Source organism: Mustela nigripes, chromosome 6, assembly GCF_022355385.1.
Source record: "Mustela nigripes isolate SB6536 chromosome 6, MUSNIG.SB6536, whole genome shotgun sequence".
Taxonomy (NCBI): domain Eukaryota; kingdom Metazoa; phylum Chordata; class Mammalia; order Carnivora; family Mustelidae; genus Mustela; species Mustela nigripes.
Window position 1 is genome coordinate 2,997,709 of NC_081562.1, and position 23,431 is coordinate 3,021,139.

Below are 23,431 nucleotides of genomic sequence, written 5' to 3' on the forward strand. Positions count from 1 at the left end.
AGCTACCAGAAGTGCACACAAATTCACTTCAATTTCTCTCCATTTCTCTTTGCAACCAGGACCTGAGGAGATCCAGCCAATGACAGCTGGTAGGAAACACCTTCCAAATTCCGGGCACCAGGCATGACTTCCTGCCATGGCCCCGGCCCAAGTTCCTGAAAGCAGAAAGGGGCGGGGCTCGCAGCTGTCTGAAAGCAGGCTGCTTTCCAAAGACAGCGCACCATGAAGACACGGCAGGAGACGGCCTGCGGCCGGGCGAGCCTGTTCTGCAAGGGGCCAGGTAGGAAGTGTTGGGCTTGGCAGGCCGCACAGCCGTCCCAACTTCTCAGCTCACTCTGCTGGACCACAAAATGGGTGTGGCTCTGGGCCAAAAACATTATTTACAAAAGCAGGTGGCAGTGCGCAGGGTTTGGCCTATGGGCCATGCTCTACTGCCCCTGGTCCTTCGGGGACAGACGCCCAGCGGAACAAGAACTCTCAGAAAGGTCACAGCACTTAGTGGCCCACTAACAGGGAACCTGGGCCCTGGCTAAGCCCGGGGATCCCACCGACAGCAGCCCGAGCGTCACACGCTTGTGCGCGGACCTCGCCCCCACCCAGTTTTCTTAAGGAAAGGGGTGAGGGGCAAGGTGCCCTCCATGGGGAAGCTGGGGCAGCCTGGACGGTCTCTAGGCTCCCTGGGGCCAGAAGGATCTCAGTGAGGGACACCGAACCATCTCCGTCCACCCGAGTCGTGGGCCAGGGACTTCTCCCCACGTCCCCCGACTCCGGTCTGAGGCAGAGGAGCTGGAAGGAGAGCCAGCTGGGAACAGCACGGGGGAGGGCACTGCCCACCCCGAAGGGCCATCCCCGGGTCTCGGGGCAGTGACCCTGGCTCTGCAGTGACAACGAATAAGCCCCTGTGACACCAGGAGGCAGCCCCGGTCCCACCCCCGCCTGAAACCCATCAATCCATGCTCCACAGCTGTGCACTGCCCCCTTCCCAGCGCACTCAACTACACCACCCCCGGCCCAACACCACCGTCACCTGGCCGTCACCTGGCCATCACCTGGCCGTCACCTGTTTCCGGCAACCAATCAGGGCATGGGTGGGTGAGGTGCATTTTAAAGACCTTCCGGGTCCCCAGGCGAATTGAGCACCAGGGTAAACCCGCAGCTTTAAACAGCCCCTTAGACGGAAAGTGCTTTCGTGCTCAGCCAAACCACCTGCCCAGAAGCCACTCTGTTGCTGCTATTTTATCTCCGCCCAGCCCAGGCCTGGGGCTCCCCCGCCAGCCGCTCCCCACCTCCCAGCCAGCCCTCGGGATATTTCCAGGCCTCCCCGGGGTGTCAAGCACCACATGCCACAAAAAGGTTTTCCGCGTTTAAAACGACACACGGTGAGAAGGTGGAACCCACACTTCCTGCTCAGCAGGCCAAGACCGGAACACGACGCAGGCCCGGACGAGGCAGGACGGCAGCGGGGCCGGCAGGCGCTCGGCAGCCTTGCCTGCACGGGCCTCTGCTACAAACTCACATCCAACGCAAAAGAAAAAAATAAAAACCAAAACCAATACCACAGCTGCGCCCTCAAAGCTGTCCTGTACCTGCATCTGCAGGCCCCGCGAGGCCGCTGTGTATAGGCGGCAGCACCAGCCCTGGGGCCTCGGGCTCACAGCCTCAAGCCGTGCAGCGGGGGCAGGGGCAGAGGCTAGGGAGGCAGGCGTGCCGGTGCCACGCTGCACACGCGGAGTCACTGCGACAAGTGAGGTGGTCAGCGGGCGTTTAATGAGCAGCTACGACGCACCAGATGCAGCCCAGTGCGGGAATGCAGAGGAGGCTCGCCAAAGGCCCAGGCACCTCCTGACCATGGAGAGGAGGAGTCCGGTGAGTGGGGGATGGGGGCCACGGGCCGACGGGGGGCCACAGGCCGGGGCAGGCCGCTCTGAGCCGCAGCAGGCAGCCACGGGCTGCAGAGGGAGACACCCCACGGCAGGAACAGCACGGAGCCTCCCAGCAGGGTGGTCAGAGGAAACCGTGGGGCCGTGGGAAGCAGAGAAGGCTGGCCGAGGGGCTTGGTCCGTTCTGGGGGAGCGGACTTGCGGCACAGGGAGTGCGCGGGGAGCTGCCACCTACGGCAGCTGCACAGAGAGCCACAGCGACACGGCCCGTGGGCTTCATGCCTTCCCGCCCTCCCATCCCGCCCCCACCTGCCTGCCTCTGGGAGGCTGGAGGCCTGGCTCCCGCATGCCTGTCTCTGGGCCAGGCTGGCACGAAGGACTCCGTGAGCACAGCTGCTGCGACTCTGGGGTCCCCCCCCTCAGGGGGACTCACAGCCATGACTGGGTGCGAGATGGAGGCGAGGGCACAGGACGGTCTCCATCACTCCCGCCCTGTCCCCCCGATCCCGACAGCTCACAGACCTGCTCAGGGACCAGAGCCGCCTGGCTCAGGGCCGTCCGTTCGCCAGAATCCCAGGACAACACTAGGTCTGATTTCCAGGACCCACGGCCAGAAAATAAACACAGGACCAGAGGACCAATCAGCCCCACGTCCAGGGCCACACCCCAATACCGACAAGTGGGCCTTGAAGAGATACGGATGGATGGACAAACATGTCCATAGCTGGACAAACCATGGATGGAAGGTCTATGCACAGAAGCGTGTATCGCGGGGCCTCGAGCACAGCGGGAATTGTGATGGGGGCTAGAGCATGGACGAGCCTGGAGGGCGCTGTGCCCAGCGAAATGAGCCAGCCACACAGGGACAAATTCTGCAGGGTGCTACTCAGACGTCCCCTGGGAGAGTCTCATCAACAGAGAGAGACAGAGGGGTGACGGTAGGCACCAGGGGTGGGAAGAGGGGGATGGACAGTCCGTGTTCCATGGGGACAGAGTTTCAGTATGGGATGGGGACAGAGATCCGGAGACGGACATGGACGGTATGCTGGTCTCATACAACGGAATGTCCAGCCCTACCACGTAACAGAACGTGGCGCAGCTACAGCCCTTCCGCAGGCGTGGGGACGGCGCATCGACAGAGAGCAGGGCCGCGGAACAAAGCAGAATGGACAGAAGCTGACCCAGCTGCCGTCAGGATCAAAGTGGTGTTTCCCAGCACAGGGGAAGAGACACACACTGTCCTGCAAACGACCTGGGACGTCCCTGTAGTTGCGGGAAAAGCAAGGTTGTAGCCACGCTCAGATGACACTCCGAGTGGCCCAGGGCCACAGGGGAGGGTCCGGGACCTCGGACCAGCCTAGGCCTTTCCAAGCAAGATGTGACGCACAGTTGAGAACACAGATTTCTTCCAAAACCAATTTCTGCAAGGCAGAAACCTCCGTCAGCAGCGAAACAGATGAGAATCCAGAAGGAAAGGCTGGCCGCACACACCACAGAGGATTCATGTGTCCGCCGTTCATGAACAGCCCCGTGGAGAAATGCGCAGAAGGTGCGGACGGCTCCCGGCAAAGGCAAACACGGCTCCAACAGGCGGAAGGACAGCTGTCACTTACGTAGACAGAAGCACGCACGGACAGGACAGTCAGAAGCCTTGTCCCCAACAGCCCAGCGGACACAGGGCACGCGGGCGTGAGGGCCAGGAAGCGGGGTCCCCGGCTCGGAAGGAGGCGCACGGGGCCATTTTGCAACGCCCAGGAACGGCGGTATTTCATTTTCAGGAACCTCTCACACTTGCAAAATGATGTGCAGGCGAGGTCACCTCACTGCCGTGTTGTTTCTGGAACAGCAGAAAGAGCAGGACGCGCCCTCATGTCCATCCGTGGGGGACAGCCACACGTGGGATCCCCCATCGTCTGAAGAAGTGAGGCCCCCTGCGTGCCCTGCTGGAGACCGTGCAGCCTGGGCTGACGGCTGCCTGCCAGTGTGGGCAAGCCAGGAGCCAGGAGCCCCGGAGCTGGGGGGGGGAGGAGTGGGGGAGGAGAGAGGGCACTAGAGACCCAACTTGAGCTTCGACCCCTCCTGAATCCTGAACGTGCTGACTATTCCACAGCGAAGTTTTAAAATCAAATGTTTCAAATAAAAGACAAGAAGGACCTTATTTACATATTTTTATAAGAAAAACTCTAAAAAAGCAGAAAAAAACGGAAACAAGGACCTTCATTCACCACGTCAGGGAAATCTCTCCGGAGGCCAAGCCAGCAGTTCTCCGACTATGGCCCAGGAACCCCTTTTGGGGACGCGCAAGGTTAAACCCCAGGCTGATCGGCCCTCCCACGGCGGCTCGCACGCACGGCGCACGGCGCACGGGACCGGACCCGACCCGGCACGCCGGCTGTGTTCAGTCCCGCCCAGCCCCAGGCCTGCAGAGCCGCCTCTGCTGCCTGCACTCGTTTCTGTGCCGTCTAGGGAGGTGTGTGGGGGAACAATGATTTTAATGAAAATAAAATATGCTACTTGTGTGAATATGTAATGGGTTTATAGTTGGCAGTTTCTGATCAATTAAAGACTATTTCTGAAGTTCTTAGGTTTACTTTCTCACCCGGTGAGGAGCAACAGAGACAACCGTGTAACTAAGGGCCTCTGGCAACCTCTCGAACTGAAGATTATATAAAGCGCTCAGAGATCAACTCGGAGAGCCAGCACCCGGCCCCGATTCCGGAGAAGGCATGCGGGGACAGGCCCGCGACCCCCTCTGACCCCCCGTCTAGGCCTCCAGGGGAGGCAGCAGGGAACCGTCCACAGGCACAACCAGGGCCTCAGCAGCAGGCGGCGGGTCAGACCGTGGACGGGGGGCGGGGGGTGGCGGGCTACAGAGCGCGTGGCAGGTCTGTGTCACCACATGTGCAAGAGGAACGTCAGATGGGCAGGGCAGGGCAGGGCGCCCTCACCGTACAGGTGCGGACCTGTACACAGAGTCAGACAGCAGGGGCGAGGCCATGCCCCGTGCCCAGCCAGGCCAGTGGCTACACCTCTCTCTTCTCCGCCTCCGCCTCACTCCTTGGGGGCTCAGGTGACAGGAGGTCCCCAGGCACACTTCCCTACCCCTCCGCTTACAAACACCCTCCCTGTCCCGGGGTCCCATCCCTGATGTCCTCATCCACAGGTGTCTCTCAGCTGGCGCACACCCCTGCCCAGGACACGTGGGCTCTCACACCTGAGTGTGCACGCCCACCCTGCCTCAGCAGCCCAGGGCACACAGTGTCGGTGGTTCTCAGCACCCAGCAGCCTGTCTCCCGACGCCCCACAACGTAGACTGAGCCCTGCAGGCCAATCAAAGCCTTCTCGGTAACAGGACTGCGGGAGTCTGGAGCACACAGGTGCGGCCCTCCTGGGGCCCGGCCTGCCTGAGAAGGAGTGGAACACACGTGAGGCAGAGGGAGTGGTGACAGGGAAGGAAACAGAAGAAAGAAAGGGAAGCACAGACAAGGGCCTAAGGGCCCCAGGCCGGCAGCCGCACAGCCTCCACCCCAGGTCGCACAGCCTCCACCCCAGGTCGCGAGCACCAAAGGGCGTCAGCAAGCCTGCGGCGGACCCCTCGCCGCTGGGCCGACAAGGTGACTCCGAAACATGGGGGTCGCCCTGGAGAGGGAGACGAGGAGTGGTGACAGCTGAGGGACGCGTGCAGGCGTCGGCAGGATGCTCTTCGGAGACCACGGGCATCGCCAGCCACAAACAGTCGTGCATGCAACGGTCCGTCTCCCGGTCGCCTGAGAAGAGGCGGACGAGGACGGCAGGACCGTCTCCGCAGGACCCTGACAAACCGTCCCGGAAACAAGCGACCTTTCCCGGGGCCTTGCGGGTTCAGGTGGGCTCGTCGGCCTCCTCGCTCCCCGGGCGGTTCCCCGGGAGAAACAGCACCCGCAGCGCGAGGCACCGGGGTCTCCCTCAATCACGCGCACGATGGGGCCCACATGGGAAAAGGTCACTCCTCTGCGAAGGCAACTAAACCCACACTGTGAACCTGCTCCGGCCAGGACAATCGGACAGAACCGCGGGGCCGCGGGGCTGCGATGCGGAGCAGGGCTGATCTGCGCACAGGCTCTCACCTCCCTCCACGGAGAACCAAGAGGACACGGTCAGTGAGGGAAAATCAACTCCCAGAAGCGCAAGGATGAAAGTCACGGCTCGTAGTCTGAAAAGCCAACGGCCGTCCCCACGCTACGTAAGAAACAGCGTGACCACTGACACACACAGCCCCGTCTGTTGAACGGGTTCCCCAAACCGACTTGCCCTGTGTTAGGGAGTCTCCCTAAATCTTAATGTCCTGACCTGACCCCACATCGCAGTCTGCTTTGTCCCTGTTCCCCGAGACCCTCTCCTGCAGGGCTGCCAAGCTCGCAGCCCAGCCCTCCCCACTGGGCCGGGAGTGAAGCTGCTGTTCCTGCCCGGGGCACTCACTTTCCCCCACACGTGCCTGGGCTCCCAGCCCCAGCCCCCCGATCGTTCTTCAATCCGGCCACTCAGCATGGCTGGAAAAGGGCCCGGGATACCTGCCCCTCAGAGGGGCTCACTGCTGCCCCACCCCCCCACATCCCTGGCTGACGGCGGGTGCCCCGACCCCAGGCAGGCCCCTACAGCTCAGCCAACCAGACCCCAAAGACCTAGACGCCCGAACAGCTGGCCAGAGACCATCCTTTGAGAGTTGGGGAGGGAGCCGCTCGGAGGGGGTCCCACGAGGAAGCACCAGCGGCTGTCCTGCACCTTCCGCGAGTGGAGTCCTCGGGCGGCCACAACCACAGGGCAGGAGGACCATGCCGCTGCCCTCGAACGGCCATGCTCCTGCCTCCACTCGCTCACCAGAGCAGAAGAGGCCCAAGCATCTCACGCAAATTCTCATCAGCGTTGGACCCAAGAAAGGTCCAGTGCCACATCCTGAAATGACTAAAAACCCACAACGGGTAAGAACACGCCGCCTTCCGCACCTGGAGGGGAACATGTGCAAACAGAGCACCGGTAACGACCCACGATCCACACCAGCCTGCCCTCCACGATGCCGCCGCTCCTGTCCTCATGGGAACGCTGCGGGCATGTCACCTAAACCGTGAGACAGACGTCCCTCAGCAAGTCCCCGGATCCACGGACGGCCCGGCTCACCGCATCCTCGCCTTCCCACGGGCCGCGGGGCTCCGGGGAACCTGCACGCCGTGTCCACGGTGGCCTCCTGCCAGCGTCCACACCCGGCCCGGCCGCCGCAGTCCAGCTCCGCGATCCCCGCCGGAGCCACCTCCCCACGCTCGTCCCAGCCAAGGGGGCCGAAGGGCTGGCCGTGGATTCCCAGGGAGGGCAGGACGCACCGAAAGCAGGCGTGGAGACCTGGCTTAACCAGACAGACAGGTTGGCGCAGCCGAGAACGGTGGTTTCCCATCCAGCCTGGGGACGGCAGCCGAGTCCGTCCTACAACCTCGAGATGCCGCGACGTGGGGCCCTCGGGGAGGGTAGGAAAGACCCAGGAAGACAACAGAGCGGCACCTGTTGGGGCCTGATCCCCAAACTCCATAAATCGGTCCCCGGAGAAGACAGACCCTCAGCAGCCCCCACGCCGGCACAGCACACTGGCCCAGGCCCGGGGAGCCTGGCTCCACACACACAGAGGGTCACGGGGGACCCTGCCGTGTCCTTCCAGGCTCACGCACGCCTACGGGAGCGGCTGGCTCCGGCCTCCCTGGCGCCACCTCCCCAGTAAGACTCCCAGCCTGGGTCTCGGTGCGGGGAGCTCAGTCGCTCCCCCGAGTGCTCCCAGCCGGGTCAGGAGGATGAGGGGGAGGGAACCTGCAGATTCATCCCCCTGACCCCCCTCAGGGCACTGCACCTGTGCTCAACGACCCCACCAGCACCCACAAACTGCCTCTGGATAGAGCCGACCCTCCCGATACAGGGGTCAGCTCTCGGAGAGAGGAGGGTACGGGGGTGACCGGCCCCTCTCTCTGGGACAGCAGGCTCACGCTGACCTGCTTTGACCTACTTGGCTCCCGCCCCTTCCCAGCTCCCTGGAGAGCCCATGAAGGGGGCAGAGGAAGAAAAAGAGACCACGTGTAAGGACAGGAGAGCCGGAGGACCCAGCTGGCCGGCTGGCTACGCACATCACCAACGGTCCCCACCTGCATGGGACAGGGAGGCACCGGCCTGCGCAGCGCGGCTCGAAGGTTCTCCGTGCACCTGCCTCTCCGCCTCGCTCATCCTTGATGACTGAGAGGACGGTCATCGGGGCAGCTGGGGCTGCGGCGTGGGCATAGGGAGGGGCAGGGGTGTGGAGGCAGGTAGGGGCCCCGACCCTGGCCAAGGGCTGAGCTGCCTGACGGGAACCTGTGTGCCTCCCAAGGTTCTCCACTCCGGGACCCCAGCATGCGTGCCACACCCGGACGCCACGGGCACTGCCTCACTTTCCCAGAGCACAGCCAGCTCCTACCCTGGGCTACAAGACGAGGGTCCCCCAGAGGGGCACCCCTTAATAAAGGCAGACTCAGAGCCCAGGACACTGAGGTCAGAAGGGGCATCCCCCTCCAAGGCACCAAGGCCAGCTTCCCCCACATCACCTCCATGGTTGTTCTGGAAACCCGAGGTACTGGGTTCCCCTCCGCACCTCCCTCCCCAGGACGCGCCACATAGCCTGTGGGAGCCCCTGGGCTGCAGGGCACGTCCTTCCGGGCCTGGTCCGCCGGCAGCAGCCACAGGTGGGACAGAGCCCCCTTCCCCCTTCCCTCCACGTTCCCCCTCAAGACAGCGCCCTCCCAGCCCCACGGCTGCTGTGCTGCCCCTCACTCCTCCAGGGTCATGGCGAGGTGGTTGGGGGGGGGAGGTCCAGCCTTTCCCTCCACTCCAGGGAGGCCCCCGCCTCCACCTCCAGCTGACCTGCTCCCAGACTTAGCTGCCCCCTCCCATCCTGAGCCATTTCCACATCGGAGACTCCCGGAAACACCTGTCCCCCCGGGGCTCACCCCTCAGATGTTCCTCACGCCCCGCCCCTGCCCCCCAGCACACCTGGTCCCTCACAGCCGTGGGCTTTCATACCTGTCCCGGCTTCCCGGCTTAGAGGCCTGGTGTCACCTCCCCGCCTCCCCCCTCTGGGCCGGCCCAGACCACTTCTACCAGTCCTTCCAGACTGTCACACAAAGCGGGGCAGGGAGGAGGAGCGCTCCCGGGGGCCGCTGTCAGGCCCTGTGGACAGGAGGTAAGCCAGGGTGGCGGCAGCCCGCGTCAGGTGCCCGAGCGCACGGCTGGCAGAGCGCCATCACACGGGGTCCTCATCAAGGTCCCGGCTTCCGTCTGGGCGGAAAGCTCAAGGGCGTCAGGACACTGGAAAGAAACCGAGGGAACAGAGGAGAGGGGCCCGTGTGCGTGAAGGCGGCTCCCGCAACCCGAGGGCTGGGCTTCTCCGGTCCCGCGCACCTGAAGCCCAGGAGAAGAGAAAGACCCGGCCCCACACGCGTGTCCCCTGGCCCCACACACGCTGCCACGGACACTCGGCCCCACACCTGCCTTCGCACCCAAGGGCACGCACCAAGAGGCCGCCGTTGGCACAAATCGCCCTCCTCGTCCCGACACCACGCCGGCAGCAGCCGGGAGCACCTGCTCGTAGCCTCCGGCTCCCCCCGCCGTTCGGGGGGAAAGCGGGGCGGTGGGAAGCCAGCCGCGGCTCCACAGCCAGAACTCACAAGGACTCTGGAAACATTTCCGCACGGTTTCCCTTCCTGCTGCCGGGGAGTGAAAGGTTCTGCAAGTGAGACAACCGTCAGCAAGGTCTCCTGGTCATCACGCAGACGCGCGATTCTCAAGGCTTTGAGAGAACAGCGTAGGGGAAATCCATTCTTTTTATGTTTTTGTTAAAATGGCTTCTTTTTTTTTTAACAAAACCTACATGGAGAGAGTTCTCATTTAGGTTACGCGAGTGCACAAAAATAATCACACAGTACGGTTTATATCTCCTAATTACACGGAATTTAGGACAAAATACTCGTGTAAGTGATTCTGAAATACTTTATAAATAGGTCACAGTGGGCTCTCCTGGTGGCTGGGGTGTCTGAGGCTCACACCGCCGCAGAGCCTCTGTGCGTGGAGGGACCGGCGGCCGCAGGCGGGTCCCCACGCACGGGACACTCAGAATCCAGGGGCTCTCAGGATGGGAGCCCTGCGTTGGATCTGGGAGCCCTGCAGGTGTGGTTCTGTCCCAGCCCCCGCCTGTCACACCCAAATGGGAAAAAGATACAGAGAGACCAGGAAGCAAGGGAGCTTCCCTGCTGTAGGACTCCGTGCGGACACCTCACCAAGCTGTTTCCGCCCTCGGCAGGGCAGTCAGTTATTTAAAAGTACACACACCTGCCCGACTTGAAGGAAGCTGATCTGTGTACTAGTCAGCTGGTGGGGGGCTGCCGGCCCAGGGCCTCGCGGGACCCACGGGCCGGGGGACGATGGACTCATGACCCACATCACCTGCTCCAACACGCCCGAAAGCCCTCTGGCAAGAGAGGGGCCTGCAGCAGTGGGCCGCACCCGACAGACACTTCGTCCCTCGTCCGCAGTCCCTCGTCCTGCCGCAGCCGCGGCTACCTGCAAAGTGCAGGGGGTGTGGAACCTGGGACAAAGGTACAACTCCGGCAGCACGGGCCTCCTCCAGATTTGGTAAATGCTGGAAAACCGACAGTCCATTTTCTGATGCAGCAGCAAGGGTTTTTAAGTCTGGCATCAGAGAACGGGAAGATAAAGCGGGATTTTGCAGGGGCACGCTGGGAAGAGTGAGGACACAGTTCCCTGCCTTGTGGCCTGCGGGCTGGGCACCTGGCTCCCTTTCTGGGACCCCCCGCCTTCTCCACCTGCGTCCCTAAACTAGAAACCTCGGGTCCTCAGCTGTCCCCAGACAGATGCTGCGGGCTCGCCCTCCCAAATGCTCAGACCTAGCCCTACTGGGCCCTGGCCTCCCTCCTGGTCGGTTCTAGCCCCGGCTTTCCCTCCTCCCAGCACCCAGCCAAGCCGCCCCAGCCAGACCCAGCAAGAGCAACCAGCAGACACCCACCAGCTACAGCCCCAGGCCTGGGACACACACACGGACACACACGGACGGCAACTCAGGCCCAGGAGCACCACCTCCTCAGACAGGCACACTCCCCACCCCCAACCCCGCCTCAGCTCTCTGCCGGAAGACAAGGTATCCCGCAGCAACCTGGACGACACACAGATAGCAAAAAGAAGGGCCCAGACTCAGGGCTGCACCAGCCACACTCCAGGCTCAGCCCCTCCTGCCTAGGGGAGGAACCCAGGGCTCCCCACCCCCGAGGCCTGCTCAGGCCCCCATGGCTGATGGAGACATGCCAAGGCCCTGGGTGCCAGTGGCCTCTAGAGTCACCCAGCCTCATATCTCTCTGGTCGTGTGACCTTCTCTGAGACACCTCACCTCTGCGCCAGGCTCACCAGCTGTCACGGGGGCCGTTACGGATAGAGGCCGTGGGTATGAAGCCTGGGCCACCCGCAGAGCCTCCAGGATCACTGTTCGCATCATCGGGCGGCATTTCAGTGTGAGCCTTCCTGAGCCTCCCCGCTGTTCTTTCCTTTGTGGTCCTGTGGTCCTGCCCTACCCTCAGCAAGGCTCCCGGCCCTCTCCGTAGGCGGTGACACAGGCTCCAGGGGGAGGGACAGCCCAGATTACTGGCCCTGCCCAGTCCACGCCTCTGTTCTAGGGACCGCCCACTGGGCTGGCTTAGCTTGTAGAGGGCAGAGCAAGAGGGAGCTAGACCCTGGGCAGCTGCAGGTCCCTGTCCCCACGCCCCCCCGGCTCTGAGCGACAGACAGCGAGGCCAGGGGGCCCGCAGACAGCATCGGCACTGGGGCCCTTCCCCATCCAGCGCTCACCGGCCACGGGCGGCAGGCGCCTGCACAGCACGGCCGGGCCAAGCCTGCCCTAAGCCTGCCCTCAAGGAGCCCACAGTCCCGCAAGAGAGACCCACACCCTCCCATCGTGGTCGGTGGTGGTGGGAGGGCCTGCTGGGGGCTGGCTCGGTGGGTCAGAGAGGAATCTGACACCCCAGCCTTCCCGTGAGGGTTGGGGAGGTGTGGGGAGGCCTGAGGCCCCTGCAGAGTGAGGGGGCCTCATGTATACACGCATGAAAGGGGCAAGTCCCCCCAAAAGCAGAGTTTAGCATCCACATAAAGCCCGTACGTGGGTAACTAAGAAGATGACTTCAACCATCTAAAACCCCTAAATGGACCCAAAAGGTGTGGCAGGCAGACACAGACAAGGACACAGGCCCTAAGGCAGTGGAGCACCTCAGTTAGCCACTTACCAGGACCTCTCCAGCCCCACTGAACCCGTCTGCAAGGTGGGGACGGGGAAGCCCCTCCCAGCTTTGCTGTGGGGGGTGGCAGCCACCCAGTCACCCTCCCCTGGGGGACCCTCGGGCAGCTCTCCTACGCCCCCAACTCAGACCAGCCCCCCAGCATGCCATCCCTGCTTGGGCCACATAAGGTGGGGTCCCCAGAATCCAAGGCTCCCCACACCCAAGAGGCTTCAGGGCTTTCTCAAAGATGGCAGTGACCCTGCTGGAGGGCTAGCACGCTAGGACGGGGCTATAGCTCCGGAAGGATTCCTCCCTGGAGCACCAGCTAAGCTGGCCACTGGTCACTGCTCGGGCCCCTGCCCCACATGCAGCCCCGCTCTGGTCCCTGCCCCGGGTCAGCAGGAGCTCTGCTTTAGCAGACAGGCTCGGTCACCAGCCCCACACACCCTAGCGAAGCCGCGACCCAGGCAAAGGCTTTAGCAGCCACCGGAAGAGCGTTCGGGCCACATCTAGGCTCTGCCCAGTCGCCCCTACATCTTGGGATGAGAAAGGCCCAGCCCATGTGACAGTGGTGTAGGGCTCCGGGGCCTGACGGAGGACCCCAGGGAGAGGAAAGGGCCACTTCAAGAACTCCAGCTCCCGCTTCCCCACCGTGTGGGCATCTGGACTCTCACACCCCCAGTGCAGCAGGAGCTACAGAGCTGGGGAAGACCCGGGCTGGGGCTTTTCGAAGAGGAGAAACCCGCTGGGGAGAGGCCGTGGCCCCCTTCCTGGGCCCCACGCAGCCTGGCCCACCCCACAGAGTCCGGGTTCTCCCCAGAACCAGTCGGGCTGCCTCACACAAACGCGAGCAGACCTCAACATCCAGGACGCCCGTCACCCCCCTTCTGGAGGCCGTGCCTCCCGCGCACACGGGGGAGATGCCCAGCGGCCACTGGCGTTCTCCCGTCGGTGGGGGGTGGTGATGCCAGGCAGTCCTGAGGATTCCACCCTCCCCCTGCCCTTGCCCCGGTCAGGTTGCTGGGGCCCATCTCCCAGGGCCCCCCAAGACGGTGCTCAGCGGAGGCTGCGAAGAGCCGCCCACGCCCCTCCTGACCCGCACCGACCCTCTGCCTCTAGGCTCTCCCACCAGGGGCTCGCCCTTGGGACACCGGCGGGCCGGGCGGCCGGGGCGGGGGCAGGATGGCCCCTCTGGCCTTGCCCCAACCGTGCCAGCGGCTCCACCCAGCCGGGCCGCCCAGGGCTCTCTGGTGGCTGACTCAGCTCACTTCCTCTCCACCGAACGCTCCGCGCCGCCGCCGGGCAGGCTGACCTCAGGGACTGGGGAGTGGCGCTCGTTCGGTGCTCCCTTCTGATCCGGCCCTGGGTCCCCACCGCTATCCCTCCTCCGCCTCCTCCTCGAGGAAGGCCAACCCGCTCGCCGCCCCTCGCACCGCGCGTGCACACGTGCACACACACACATGCGCACACCTTCCCTTCACTTCCTCGCTGAGTACGCGTGCTGTGACTCACATCTGCCCGCATTCCCCAGCACCGGCTCCGAACAAAGTATTCCTTTTCCTCCCGCTGCAGGATGTGCCCAGCAGGCCTGCTGGACGCTCAACCCGTGTGGCAGGACAGGGCCGGGCCTGGCACGCACGGCTGCCCAGGATATGCTCAGAGGGGCCTTGAGGGGGCGCATGGCCTCAACCCCCGGAACCAGGGGGCAGTGTCGGTCGGGACAGCTCGGCGCCCGCCACCCCACCCCACACGGACCCTCACCGTCCTGCTTCTGGGATGCGCGGCCTAGGCGCATGACGCCCTTCACCACCACAAGGCACGCCCACCGCCGCGCGGATTTAGCGGGAACCCGGTGGGTGGCTCGACAGCCTGGTTCTTCTGAGAGAGAAAGTCTGAGTTCGGGGATATTACAGGTTTGTGTGTGTTTCTCACTATTTAAGCTGCTTCAGAGGTTTAAATACCAAACTCCCGGGGTGCCTGGGGGGCTCAGTGGTTAAGCATCTGCCCTCAGCGCGGGTCCGATCCCAGGATCCTGGGGTCGAGCCCCACATCGGGCTCCCTGCTCGGTGGGAAGCCTGCTTCTCCCTCTCCCACTCCCCCTGCTTGTGTTCCTGCTCTTGCTGTGTCACATAAATAAATAAAATATTTTTAGAAAAATAAAAATAAGAAAATAAATGCCAAGCTCTCCAGCCAGGGGCCGACACCAACACGTGTCCTCCGGTCTCTGCCACGGAGCGTCCTCGGAGCAGGGGGAGCCCTCCACTCCAACCCCCACCCCCGGCTCTGGGCAGGAGGACCGAGACCAGGCCGGCCTTCGCTGGTCCCGCCAGGCTCACCCCAGTGGTGCAGCTCGGGCTCCCCTCCAGGCAGACATACGCGCCCTAGACTACAGCTGCCAGGCAGCCACACTGGACAGCCATGACCCCCAAGCGATTCCAGTCGTCCCAGAGCTCTGCTGCCTCTGAAGTTGCCTGTTGCATAGGACCTAGCAGACCCCAAAATGTCAACCCAGATAGAAGGGGCAATGCGGGTGTGGCACAGCAAGGACCTGGGATGAGGGCACTCTGTGGGGGCGCCAGGTGAGCAGGGTGACAGGGAGATGGTGGCATGACGGACCACCAGGTCCCCAAGGCTCCACTCCCAGGAAGGGCCACTCGGAGACAACAGCACCCCCAGCCCCACAGAGCCCCCGGCCAGTTCCACCAGCTTCCTCAGCTCCCCTGCGGACGCAGGCTGGGTGGGAGGGCCAGAGCCCCCCGGGTCCATGGCGGGAGCTCACCCATGAGCGAGAAAACAAGGCCAGCTCCTCCTGGAGCCAGAACCCCTGCGTGGGAAAGAGCACGTGAGGGTGCAGACAGGATGGTGGGCGCGGCACGGCCGCCCACCGTGTGCCCACTCCAAGCGACGGTCCTCATCAGTGCCTCCCTCGCCCACTGTCCCGTCCCGCTCTCTCTCAACACGGGCAGCTGCCCTGCCAGCCTTCTTCCCAGCCTGCCCAGCCGGCTGCTCCCCTCTTCAGAAACCTACCCCGCCCCCAACCCCGTGGCTGCGCTCGGGCCTCCCCAGCCCAGGGACCCCAGCGCCAGCCCCTGCCCACCGCTCAGGGTGCAGACCGCTACAGCCCCCCAGCTTCAGGGAGCCGGAGCCTTCTCTACCTCCCCGCCCCCTGCCTGGCTCTGAAGCCTCCAGCGGAAGCCCTTCTCCCCGCCAACAGGCCCCACACGTGCCGCAGACAGACCCCACACGGGAATGGAAGCCGACTCGAGCCTCGCTTCTCTCCTTCCCAGAAAGGAAACTGGTCTCTGGGCACAGCGGCTGCTCTGCAGGCGTCGCCCCCCGCCCGCGCAGGTGTGAGTTCGGAGGTGGGAAGCCGCCAGGCCCCGCCAGGATCCTGGTCCGAGATGCAGCGGAGCGCGAGTCTGCTCGCAGGCCTTCTCTTCATGCTGCCGAGGCCAGACCTCTGGGCCATGTTCAAAGTCGGCCCCGCTTTCACATTTCAAAAGCATGCCAAGTCTGTGTCCACCCCGTGGGGCCGGCTGACCGGGCACAGCTGGGGGCCCGTTCTCCCCTTTCTCCCCCCACAGGCCACAGGCCTTCTTGCAGACGGGACGCCCCGTGACCCCCTGGGGCCTGAGCTCTGACAGGGCACCGGGCCCCACCCAGTGAGCGGGAACCGGACACGCACGCTGCGTCCAGGCCCATAAAGCTACTCCCCAAGGCCAGGATGACAACGGTGACCCTGCTCCACGCGCATACCAGAAAGGAACGATTTTGGAAACACATGGCCAGCGAGGAGCCCGTCTCCCACCGCGGGATAGGGGTTTATTGATCAGGGAGAAGAGGAGGCCGGCGTACCCATGTGGTAAGGGGCAGACTGTATCGTCAGGATGAACTCGCGTGTCACTGAGCACGGTCACAGATGGAGACTCACAGACGTCGTCAGAGGCGCGCAGAGACCCACAGTTAGAGTACTCGAGTGTGGCTCCCGCTCCAGCTGCCGAGGCGGAGAGAACCACGCCCCCAGCAGCAAATGTGCCTGGCGCCCAGACCCCGGGTCCTGACACTGTGCTCCGGCACGGGGAGCAGCCCAGCACGGGGGTGGGGGGGCAGGACGTGACTCCGGGTCTTGACCCTGAGCTCCGGCATGGGGAGGGCCCAGTGCAAGGCTCGGGCAGGATGTGGCCCCGGGTCCTGACCCTGAGCTCTGGCAGGGGGTGGGCCCAGCGCAGTGCTGGGGCAGGCCGTGACCCCGGGGCTGGACCCCGTGCTCTGGCAGGAGCAGCCGACTGCAGGGCTGGGGCAAGACGTGGGCAAGGTGAGCCTAGAGCCGCCTGCAGAGCCAGGGAGTGGGACGCGCTCCCCCCCCCGCCGGATGGGGCCAGAGCCGGAACAAGTCCTCCAACAAGATAAGTAACTCAAAACACAGAACGAGACAGGATTCTGCCCTGATACAAGAAGGACGAATACATTAGTAAATGCAGAGAAGACACGAGGCTCCCACACAGAAAAGTTCCCAATAACAAAGAAACGTGGCCCCGGAGGGGCTGGGGCAGGACCCCCCTGTGTGCACATGACCCCCCTGGGTCCGTGCACACAGACCCCCTTCAGAGGGCAGCACAGACGGGGGAGAGAGGAGCTTCACGGAGAAGCCTAACCGACGTGCCCACGACAGCCCTGCGACTGTGGCCGACAAGGGACACCTCCGTGGTCAGTGAGGCGGACAGCAGGTGCCCCAATGCAGTGGGAGGAGAGGGCACTGCCCCTGTGGGCTTCCTCCTAACCCTGAGACCCCAGTTCAGCCCCAAGAAAAACATCTAAATTCCAACAGAGGAATTCCAGGTGTCTGAACAAATTCCAACCCAGAGGGACCCTATCATTTCCCTAATGCTTCTCCGGCCTGTCAGGGTCATCAGAAAGCAGAAAAGTCTGAGAAACCGTCCCAGCCCAAAGGAACCTCCAGAGCCTGAGCCCAGATGCGGTCCTGAGACAGGAAAAAGATTTTACGTTAAAACTAAGGATATCTAAAGCCCGACTTGAGTTAACAACGTGTCAACGCTGGTTCACCAATTTTAACACTGTTTCGCACTAACAAGATATTCACACCAGAAGAGCCTGCAGGACCCCTGAGTGTGTAGACCTCGGCTGTAGCTGTGTAATTTTCTGTGTATCTAACACCGATCTATAAAATACGGTCTATTAAAAAGCCAACAAACGACGAGCCACGGATGGGACACGGCGCGGACGGGCCTCCAGGCATCCCGTCCCCCACAGCCAGACCAGCCCTGCCCTTGAGCCGCTCCAAAGGACACAGTGAAGTTTCAAAACCAACCAATCATAGGATAATCATCGAGGGACAGAAACGGTGCGGATGTGGGGGAGAGAGCCTCATGGACCCACCCCCACCCAACCCCCGGCCTGCAACCAGTCACCCCACACACACACTGTCCCCAAGGAGCCCAGCAGAAAATGAAAAGGAAGGCCCCTGCCCTCCAGCAGCACAGATGGCAGGTGAGTCAACAGGCAAGCCTGCGCAGGGTGACCAGCACGAGGGCACCGTGGCCCATGAGGTCCTAACCCTGTGGGAAGGGGAAAGCCAGGAAGGCTTCCTGGAGATGATGGGTATGCAAACGGCTTGAGGTCCCTGCACACAGTGGGTAAGCCACAGCGACAGAAGGGGCAGCTGCGGGCTCAGACCCCGGTACCTGGAGAGGCAAGGTGAGCCCACAGAGCCTGGAAGAAAGGCGGCCCAGGGTCCCGTGGTGCCAGGGAAGAAGGCCACGCTTCAGGAAAGGCCCCCACGGCTACACACGGCCACACAGACAGATGAAAGGCCTCCTCTCGGCCAGCAGACCCCACCTCGGAGGCAGGGATGAGGGGTGACCGACTGCGGAGGGACACGGGGTTTCTTTCTGGGGTGACGGAAATGCTCTAAAATCTGATTGTGGTGACGGCTGCACAGTTTCGTGAATATGCTAAAACCCGGTGAATCGCACTCTCAACGGGCGGTTGGCATGACATGTAAACGACACCTCGATGAAGATATTTTAAAAACCGCCGCCTCTCCGCCTGCAGCGCCCTGCCCCCTCCCTGTGGAAGCCCGCCGCCCCCGGATCCTGCAGCTCCCCCAGCCAGGCTCCCGGGACCCGGAGCACCCCCACCCCAGGGCACAGCCCGGCACCCCAGCCTGTGCCGAGGCCACATTTCACTTCCCCAAGGCTTACCCACTGGGGAGCCGGAGCAGAGAGGGGCAGAAGCGACACAGGAGTAGCGGGGAGGGGTGGCGTGAGGGGGCACTTCCCTAACCGGGCTCAGAGCTCAGAGGCCGCCCTGGCTGGGGAAGGGAGCAAAGTTGGGCCCGACAGAGGGCTCGGCCAGCCCCGCAGGCACCTGGGGCAGAAGGGGGTGGAGGGGAGGGGAGGGGGAGGCTCAGAATGGAGGCCGCACGCCTGCCTGGCCTGGGAGCCGCTGCGGCACAGGAAGGACTCAGATGTGCCCCCACCTGTCCTCCACGCTGGCAGGACTCGGGAGGGACTCCTGCCTCCTCACGCCACGTGCTCACCCCAGACACGCCCAAGCCCCTGCTGCCCACAGGGGGACGGGCTAGAAGCAGAGTGCTTTCCACTGATGGCGGGAACCTGCCCGAGAGAGGGGAGCTGTCCCCCCCCACCTCTGGGGCCCTTGACGGTGCCCAGCACACTGGGCTTCTCTTCCCCACAGATTAACCTGGCTCTGGTGGCACAGAGGAGTTCGGGTAGCGCCCCCTCCCCATCTCTCATTCCAGAGGCACAGGTAACAACTCACTGACCACCCTCACTTCAGAGGGGAGAAATAGGGCCCCTGGTGTCCCGTATCTTTCTTCCCAAATCTGGGGCTGAGCCCTGAGACAGCCAGAAGCCCTGACTCCAACCACAGCCAGCCAACACCAGCCCGTGCTGGGGACGACGAGCACCTGCCCACTGGCCACCATCTCCCCCTGCCCCTCCTCCTTGGAGAAGCCGGCGGCCCATTCTATGAATGGCAGAATGCTCTCAAACCTCTGGTTTCTGTATACGACACCAAGACCCTTGTTTACAGGTGACCAAACCCAGGCCCAGAGAGGTTAAACGTCTTGCCCAAGAACACACAGCAGCAAGATCAAGTTTTCTGCACCTCACCTCCCCGCTACAGGTTAGGAACAGAGACCGGTCCAAAGCTGACTGCCGCTCACCAGCCTGTGGCCTCAGGGAGATTCCTCTTCTGAGAGGAGCTTCCTCATCTGTGCGACGGAGCTAGTAACAGCACCCCCCTCCGGTTACAAAGACCAATCCTACAAAGCGCTCAGAGGGCCGGCAGGCCTGGGTCCGGGACGCCCTCGTTACTGCCGCGTGCTAGATGGCAGAAAGCCTTCCCACCACGACTCTCGGCCGATCGCTCACACCGCTCTCACGGACCCCCAGAAACGTAACTGGACTTGCCACAGGGGCTATCGGGGAGGCGGTGAGGTCGGGAGCCTTGCAGCCAAACAAACCAGGTTCCAATCCCAGCCCTGCGACTTATCTAAATGGGGGCACAGGCCAGCCCACCTCTCTGTGCCTCAGTTTCTCCCACTGGGGCGGAAGGGGGACAGTGCGGGGAGAACACCTGTCCCACACCTGATGTCCCACGCTGGTCTCAGTGCTTTCTGTCACTGTTCGCAGAGTTTCTGTGAATGGCCAGTACTCCCTGTCTTCCAGGGTGACCAGAGGGGACTTCAGGCACAGGCCTCAAACACGATCGCAACCCGGTCAGAACTCAGACGCCAGACAATGTCAACGACAGCCCTCAGGAGGGGCCAGTCAGCGGTGCAGAAGGAGGGGCCCAAAGTCTCCCCCCGGCCCCTCCGTGCGGGCCGCACAGACACCGGAGGAAGGAACACGGTTTTCTCGAATCAGGGAACCCTCCCCTGGCCCCACCTCTGTAAGGAAAGTCTGAGCGACGTCCCCTGAAATTCTCAAGTTACCCGATTACATTTCTTGACCTCGCCAGCCGGCCGACTCCCAACCTGGGGCAGGGCTGTGCCTCCCACCGCTGGGCCCTCAACCACCATCATCTTCAGCGACCCGGGTCTCCTCCTGCGCCCGCCAGCCACACCAGACTCTCAGGGACTTGAACTCTTACCCCTATGCGTGGGGTATTTTCGAGATTCTGCCCAGGATGAAGACCCAGCGAAAGTCCCCACTGCCATGCTGCCGAAGGGCCAAGAAAGAAACCAGCCCGAAACCACCGCAGGGCCAAAGAGCCCCCAAGTCCACTTCCAGCCCCCCCAACCCAGAGGCCTTCCTCCAGGCACCTGGGGAATGGACACATTCTCCTGGAGCGGCTTCCCACCGGCGCCCTGTCTGGGCTGAGCACACAGACGCCACCTCCCCAGCAAGTGCAGCTGTATCCCTCCCACTACTCACCTCCACAGCCCACGTCTCATCTCCCCAAGTCCGCCAGGACGCCCCAAACCCCAGCGCAGTCAGAGCTCCCACGGGGCAGCAAGCGCGCTCGGAAATGGTCTTCCGTGCTCGGGGCGACAGGTGCCGCAGCCGCGGGAAGCGAGGCAGGCAGAAGCTCAGAGAAGGGGTCGCCGGGCCACACCGCCGGCCACCGTGTCTTCCTTCCCAGCTAGTACACGCTTTGTGCTGAGAGGGGCTCCAGAAATGCTCAGCACGTCCCCAGCACGGCCGCCAGGCGGGACCCCATCCCGACACACAATAGAGGCCGGACATCAGAGGTGAGGGGCGCCAGAAGGGCCGCCCCCGCAGAGGAGCCGCTGTCTGGAGCCCAGACCGCGCCAGGACGGGAACTCCATTCCCTACAGGCTCAGCCCCCGGAGGGAAACAGCCCAACCACAACACGGGGGGAGCTGAAAGGGGTCCGTCCACTGGGGCCCATGAGGTGACGGGGTGCCGAGGGCATGGCCACCAACACAGGCCACACCACGGACGCGTCAAGGGAGCCCCTCCGTTCGCCGATGACACGGATTCCACCAAGAGTGGCCCGGGGCTGGGGCTGGCGTCTGTCACATCTGGAACGTCACTGTGACACACAGAGGACGGGCTGCAGGCTCACAGCCTCTCCTGGCAACAGGGTTCACTGGGCTCTAACAGCACTGTTTCATTGTGCCTGAACCGCGATTCTATTCTGTTCTGTCGTAGAGCAGAAATGGTGATTCAGGAAAAACAGGCCTGATTCTCCCCCTCGTTTCCAGCTGGTGAAGGTGAGGCCCAGGGAGCACAGGGACTGCCGGTCACCGGGCGCTGCCAACCACTGGTCTCCTGACACCCACTCCTGGCTGGACTGACAGATAAAAGGGCACTGAGGGGAGCCTTGCGGGCTGGCAGTCTGGAGAGAGACCACCTGGTTCCTCCTCCATGAGGGGTCCCTCGGCCACCTCCAGAGAAACCCAGAATAAACAGGTTGCCAGGGCCAGAGCCCAGCCAACCACAAGTTTAAGACTTTCCCAGTTTCCAGGAAATGCCTTTCCCGAGTGCAAACACACAGACATCACAAGGACAGGCCCTGCCCATCCACAGGCCGCACCACTGGGACAGCCACACCCCACACCTCATCAGCCAGGGCAGCGGAGGGGGAAGAAGGGCAGAGGCCCCACGGACCCCCACCTCCCAGCCCCCGGGACCAAGGTGGCACCCCCAACCCCCGCCATGAGTCCAGCACCGTCCAGACTGCGGAGGTTCAAGGCCCCTGCCCTGCAGTCACAAAGTGCTCCAGAAGGACCAGCACCATGCCCAGGACAGGGAGAAGGCCAGCCAAGCCAAGCCCCCTACCTGGGCCACGCAGAGGGTTTTGAGGTCTGCAAGCAGGAAGGTCGGACAGGGTTCTTTAGGTCCCCAACCCAAGGAATCCCAGCTAACAACGGTGGGATGTGCTTCCCTCCCAGCACAGGGCAGGGGCGAGAGCCGGAACACACTCACCCAGGGGGATGATGTGTGCTCAAATGCGCCCGGGACACAAGTGGGGCAGTCAGGGAAACTGGCTGCCCGGGGGCGGAGGGCACTGCCAGCCTCGCCAGGGTGTTCTGATCTCTGCCCTGGGTGTGCCTGGCCAGCAGGTGGCCTGCAACACCTCCTCTAATACTTGTATCAGCCCCCTCTCCCTTTACTGCTGGGGAAAATGAGGACCTGGAGGTGCAATGCCTTCCTGCCCAAGGTCACAGGGCATGTGCACCAGAGGCAAGTCTCCCAAGTTGTCTCTTAACTAGTGCATAGCTCCGCCCGTCCTGCCAGGCCCAGACTTAACCCCCAGCGCTGGGCCACTATGGGGCCTGGGACCCAACGGCCACGACTTTTGTGTGCGGGAAATTTCCTCTGCAGCCTGCATAGGGAAGGCAAGAAAAGATTCCCGTCCTGCAAAAGATCTCCCCCAAAATGAATTTTCCCTGCGTCTGGAAATTCAGGACTGGCAACAACCCCTAGAGCAACCAGGCTTCGGGGGCAGCCACGGAGGTCTCCAGCCCTGGGGCCTGCCGCCCCTCCCGCCACAGAGCCACTGTCAGGGGCAGGTGAGCCCGCCCCCCTGTCCCTGGCTCCCCTTCCCCCGCAGCTGTAGGCCTGGACAGGGGTGCGGTTCTGCTCCGAGCAGGCGGGGACCCCAGGCTGGGGGCCGCCACACTCCGCCGCCAGGCCTGCAGGCGGCCCGGGTCCCCGCAGAGCCCCACTAGCTAGAAGTCACAAACAAAGGGAGAGCAGCCAAGGCAGAAAGAGGGGTACGGGGAGGGGGCGAGTGGCCACAACTTTTTGGCGGGGTCGCTTCTGGGGTCGCGGGCTCCCTCCTCCTCTCCTGTGTCCCCAGGGAGTGGGTTCCACGACGACGTTCGCCCGCCGAGCCCCGTCTCCGCCGCGCTTCGGCCACCAGCAGCACCCCAGCCCGGGCCCCGCGCCCCCGGGACGTCCTCCTCTCCCAGGCCGGTCGGGCGCCGGGGGCCGCGGGGCGCGCGCTCGAGGGGGGCGGCCGTGACGCGCTCCGGCCCCGCGCGGGACTGGGGGCGTGTGTGCGGGGCGCGCCCGCGCGGGGCCCTTCTGGGAGGGCCGCTGGCTCCGGGCCCCGGAGGCGCGTGGCCGAGCGCGCGGGGTCGCGGCCGGGCCGGCCCGGGCCGGAGCGGGTCCGTGTGTCCGCGAGGTCCGTGTGGGCGTCCGCGCGCGCCGCTTACCCTGCGCGGAGATCGGAGCCAACTCTCATTCACCCGCTGCCGCGGCGCCCCCC

General features: G+C 63.6%; 1 protein-coding gene across 2 annotated transcripts in view; it reads right to left on the reverse strand.

The window, feature by feature from the left end:
• GRAMD4 (GRAM domain containing 4) overlaps positions 1 to 23,431 on the reverse strand; it is a 72,702-nt gene extending 49,271 nt beyond the window's left edge. The window contains exon 1 of one of the 2 annotated variants that reach the window (XM_059401766.1): positions 23,379 to 23,431. In XM_059401766.1, coding sequence (XP_059257749.1) covers positions 23,379 to 23,407 — 29 coding nt within the window. In that variant the 5' untranslated portion in view covers positions 23,408 to 23,431. Of the gene's footprint in view, positions 1 to 11,325; positions 11,417 to 23,378 lie in introns of those variants that run through there. The other variant, XM_059401767.1, reaches the window with a different exon arrangement.